This window comes from Dreissena polymorpha, chromosome 4 (assembly GCF_020536995.1).
Source record: "Dreissena polymorpha isolate Duluth1 chromosome 4, UMN_Dpol_1.0, whole genome shotgun sequence".
Classification (NCBI taxonomy): domain Eukaryota; kingdom Metazoa; phylum Mollusca; class Bivalvia; order Myida; family Dreissenidae; genus Dreissena; species Dreissena polymorpha.
The window spans coordinates 32,153,265-32,158,140 of record NC_068358.1 but is presented as its reverse complement, the minus strand read 5'-3'; the positions used below and the strand labels follow the sequence as shown (position 1 = coordinate 32,158,140).

The following is a 4,876-nucleotide window of genomic DNA, read 5'->3' as shown; positions in this document are numbered from 1 at the left end:
CTACCATTAATATAATAAATACTGCTACTCAATATTTTAGGCCAAATGATTCAGGTTGTATACGATAGACTTCGATGCCAAAAATAGTAAATGAAGGCTTCTTGCGTTCACAATATTTTTTCCAAACATTTCATAGAAATAAATCAGATATAATATGACAAATAACGTGACAATATATTTTTTTTTGTGTTCGTTTATAGATCTCGGCGTTTGGTGAGTTGTAGTAGTTCAAGCAAGAGGCTCTGAAGATCAGTCTTAAGATCAGTTGTTTACCAGCAAAGAATGAACTCGCGGAGTCGATTAAATTACATACATGTAGCATTTCGGTTGTCTCGTCTTACGTTTTCAAAGAATCCTCACTTTAACTCTTAAAACTGAATTAAATATAAAGAGAAGTTATCTTTATTTAAATATTGCACAATAGGAGAAATTTAACATATCCCGATAGACATAGAGGAACACATTCTGACTCCTTTAAAACGCAGATTATACCTGCAGTTTTTCTCTTTTTCAAGCAAATGTTAATATAGTTATAACGCTTAAATGCTTAAATCGTAAACGATATATATACTTTGTCTTAACAATTCGTTCGATACGAATCAATAGTATATTTCAACTAACGTTTAAACATCACCTTTTTCATTGGCAATGTAACTTTAATAAAGCCTCGTTATCGGTGTTGTGTAAATCTATAATTGTTGTATATTTTAAGTATGAATATTGTTTAATAACTAAAGTAGCTGATGCCCCTGGGAATTGTTTCGCTGCACGTCTTTATATGAGCAAGTAATATTCACGGTTAACAAGTACTTTTTATGGACATATTGTTTTTGCCCTGTCTGTTTGTTGGTTTGTTTGCGTCAAACTTTAATATTGGCCATAACTTTTGCAATATTGAAGATAGCTACTTGATATTTGACATGCATGTGTATCTCATGGAGCTGCAAATTTTGAGTGATGAAAGGTCAAGGTCATCGTTCAAGGTCAACTATATGGGGACATATTGTTTCTCAAACGCATCTTGTTAAAATATAATATTAATGTCGAAGTAGAATATATTGTTACACAGAAATGTACTAGTATATGAACCAACCGGGTGTCGTCATTTGTACCGACTGGCCGTATAATATTCCACCGTATTCTATATTGGACGGTTCTCACGATCATTTTTGAGTAAACTCAGAACGAATCAATCAAGAAGTACCTACATGAATATTTAGTGTAAGCTGTTTACTCGTCCACATATATCACTGTATTGTAAACAACGCTGTAATACAACCTTATGGCAATAACTGCCGATAGAGGGGTTTCATTCGTGCAACGTTTACATACTCTTTTCACACCAAAGCAGCATACTTTTTATGCAGAAACAAACTGGAAAACATAAAGCGTGCGTTTTGTTTAGTTTATTGCCCATCTTATATACATATACAATATATCAAATCAGTATAATGTATTTCTAAAAGTGTAACGAATGCAAGACAGAAGCTTGAAAGCTTATAAAGTATTTCCCCTTTTTGGTGTATAATTCATGAAAAGCGTGCGTATGCAGATTTAATCAACAATAAATGAAGTGCCTCTTGCTGGAAAATAAAATTGACTATTGGAAAAATGCAAAAATGATATTTAAAAACGGGGCAATATACTAAATAATTATCAGTATACTCTACCCCCGCACGCTCAATCTAAAGCTAACGTATAAAAAGGCAGATATATGTAGTTATAATTGCGATCGTGTATGCGTGTATATGCATTTGTGCATGCGTTTAGCTAATTAGAATCGTTTGCTTTGCTTGATTACGTTGAACAATATATACAAGGAATTAATTAGTGTTCTTGTGCAATGTATCTGTTTAGCAAATGCATCGTGCTTATTGGTAATTGGTAACCATAACATAAAATTTAAAATAAAAATGTTGTTACAACATAAATATATACATTTAATGTACAATATGCCGACTGACATACAATTTATGTAGAGAAATACCGAACAATTGGCAAATGATCGTGAAGTGAAAACATTCAAGAAATTCACCCACGCAGTATATAATTCCAAAGATCACCGCAAGAAATACCGACATCTTCATCGTGATTACAGTTGTGTGTACCAATAGGCTGATGAATGCACTCTAACAAGGAGTTTTCATTTCCAGTACATTTCACGTCATCCAGCCAGATTGGCATATCGCTCGGTCCTGCAGGCGGATTTGTTACTTCTGCATAAGGATAGGTGTCAAGTTTTCTGTAACTAAATCAACCAAATACATGCTTTTATCGACTATTGATAATTAATAAATCGCGTTCATATACGTAATATATAACAGAAATTCTCAACATAGTGAGCCATTATTCGAAGCATCAAGTGTATGTTAAGATACGTCTATCACAGCAAACGCATATATAGTTACGCAACGAAAGAGGTTATTCGCGGGTTGTGTTCATTACTTGTAATATGATATGTTAATCAACTACGTTTTGTTTTTTGATATTGATACAACACACAACTGTTCAATATTTAATATGAACAGCGTATGGATCAAGTCTAAAACCAATGCAATTGTAGTGAGAGTAACAGAAAAAATCATGTTTATCTAAGTGAATATCTTTTGTTTTAAATTATTGCTGTGCAACATAATACAGTACATGTCAATTACAATTAACACAAGTACATAAGATAGTTAGCTTCGGCATCTTGATTGCGGCGCATGTTTTGTATAGTATGTTTTACCTAACAATACTTTTATGCCAATTAAGTTTGTTTTTCTTTGATTAAAGTCATCGAAAGACACATAACGATAAAGTGTAATTATAATCAACTCTACTACAACATGCGCATTGGTATTTCGTGTTACTAGCGCTGATAAAAACACAATACATCAAAACACAGAGTGAAGATTGTACTATTTTTATGTTAGCAATATATAATACGAATATATTTTGCATAGATGGGGGGGGGGGGGTGGATGTAAAACACATCACTTAAAAGTTATGGTTAATATATCTTTCCATAAGTAAAGTTGTGTTCAAATTTTTAATATTTACAACAAAATAAACCATGACGGCATATCGGATTTAGAACATAAAATCAAATTTTAAAAATCAGATTGCGAAACTGCCCTTTTAAACTGCGGTGACAATAGGGATCGTTTTGATAAAGCTATTCGTTGCACGTACGATTCATGAGTCGCCATTCTACATGCCACTTTAGCTGCGACTGTATCAAATCCATCATCACACACTGTTCCCCATTGTCCTGCCACAAATATTTCAAGGCGATCACCATCCTTTCTTCGCGCTGAAATTAAGTAATTACAGGCGGATTTACAAATGTGAAACTAAAACTATTACAAAGACAAGCAAATAGAGCTTTTCAAAGAATAAATTGACTATACAGTCAAAACTTAGAACAGCGTGGCCGTTGTCCACAGGTGACCGTTGTTTTCAGATTACAGTTTTAGATGGTTGGTCAGTTGGTAGTTTTGTTACGTTTTTTACCTTACCCAGTCGTTTGAAGATACCCTCATAATTATCCCCGGAAAACAAACCTTCTCAACACCCTATTTTTTGTTTACTCGAAGCTGGTTGCTTTTAACATATCAAAGGCAATTACCGCAATCAGATGCTTTATCCGCAAAATAGACGGACAAATGATGTGCTGTGTTTTTACTTTTTGCGACTCGAAACGACTGATGCGTGACCGTTGTTTTCAGTTCAAACATGACTTTCGAAGTGGAATGTACTGGCCGTTGGCCGTTATGGACGATTGACCGTTATTCTCAAGTGAAATATACAGTATTTTCGTCGGGGGGGGGGGAATCCAAACTGACCGTTGTCTGCAATTGCCGTTATTCTCAGGTGATCGTTAGGTTAGTTTTGACTGTATTATGCCAATTATGTACCTATTTTTTGCAAAGTATATTTATTCACATTTAGGTCATGATTTTAGTTTGATTTATCCCTAAGAAGTGTACAATTAAAACATGTTTTATCTTCTTTAAGACAGGTATGGTCAGCTATATAAGAATGTTGATTATTAAAAAAGAAATTAAGTGAAATTTGCTAGATTATGCATTTTGCTATATAATATAAAAGTGAATGATGTAAGTTTCTTATATGATAATTATCTAAAATAAAACTCATTTTATCAGTAGAAAACTTGTTAGGTTTAAAGTAAATGGACCACATAAATGAGTGTAATAAAAAAAATCTTGTACACCTACTTTAAAGCAACAAAACATATACAATATTCCATCGCAAAAATATAAATTAAAAAAAAAATCCATCATGCGATTGAATGAAATACTAAATATAAACTGATACACACACTTGACATTTCTAATACAAACGTTTATCTAAAAATGTTTACTGATATTGCTCTTGTTAACTTTAACGCACTGTGTAATTTATTTAAGCATAATTCAATAATTAAACATGGTTTTGTATTACTAATAATATTTCATGTGCATTGCTACAAGGAAATGTTTACTCTTTTCTTCGTTTTGATATATTATGGGAAAAAATGAGTGTCGTACGACCTTTAAAACGGGTTTAAAACTTATGCATTAGGTGTTAGACAGCATTTACGCAAAAAAGCATGTATTCTCTAAATGTTTGTGTTTTATGAACTCTCCCGGTCATGTATTTGACCAAAATAAGAATTCATGGTTATATGAGTTACACACTTGTTGATGCCTCTGGTGTTTTATATTAAATAATTGGTTTACATTCTAAACATACGTTTATATGTCAATATTGATTCCAAAAAGACAAGGGGTAAAGATCGGTTTGTCCCATGCACATTTACTTTTGTAAAGTTAACATTCGCAATTCATTCTTCTGCTCAGTTTATAATTTTGTCATTTAATTTTCTAATGAT

The 4,876-nt window shown here is 32.7% G+C and overlaps 1 protein-coding gene across 6 annotated transcripts in view; it reads right to left on the bottom strand.

Moving 5' to 3' along the window:
• Window positions 1-1,391: 1,391 nt before the first annotated feature.
• LOC127879160 (coadhesin-like) overlaps window positions 1,392-4,876 on the bottom strand; it is a 16,564-nt gene continuing 13,079 nt past the window's right edge. For all 6 annotated transcript variants that reach the window (XM_052425838.1, XM_052425837.1, XM_052425839.1 and 3 more), the window contains 2 exons: window positions 3,175-3,295; window positions 1,392-2,248 (listed from right to left, as the gene is read on the bottom strand). In XM_052425838.1, coding sequence (XP_052281798.1) covers window positions 2,032-2,248; window positions 3,175-3,295 — 338 coding nt within the window. In that variant the 3' untranslated portion in view covers window positions 1,392-2,031. The remainder of the gene's footprint in view (window positions 2,249-3,174; window positions 3,296-4,876) is intronic.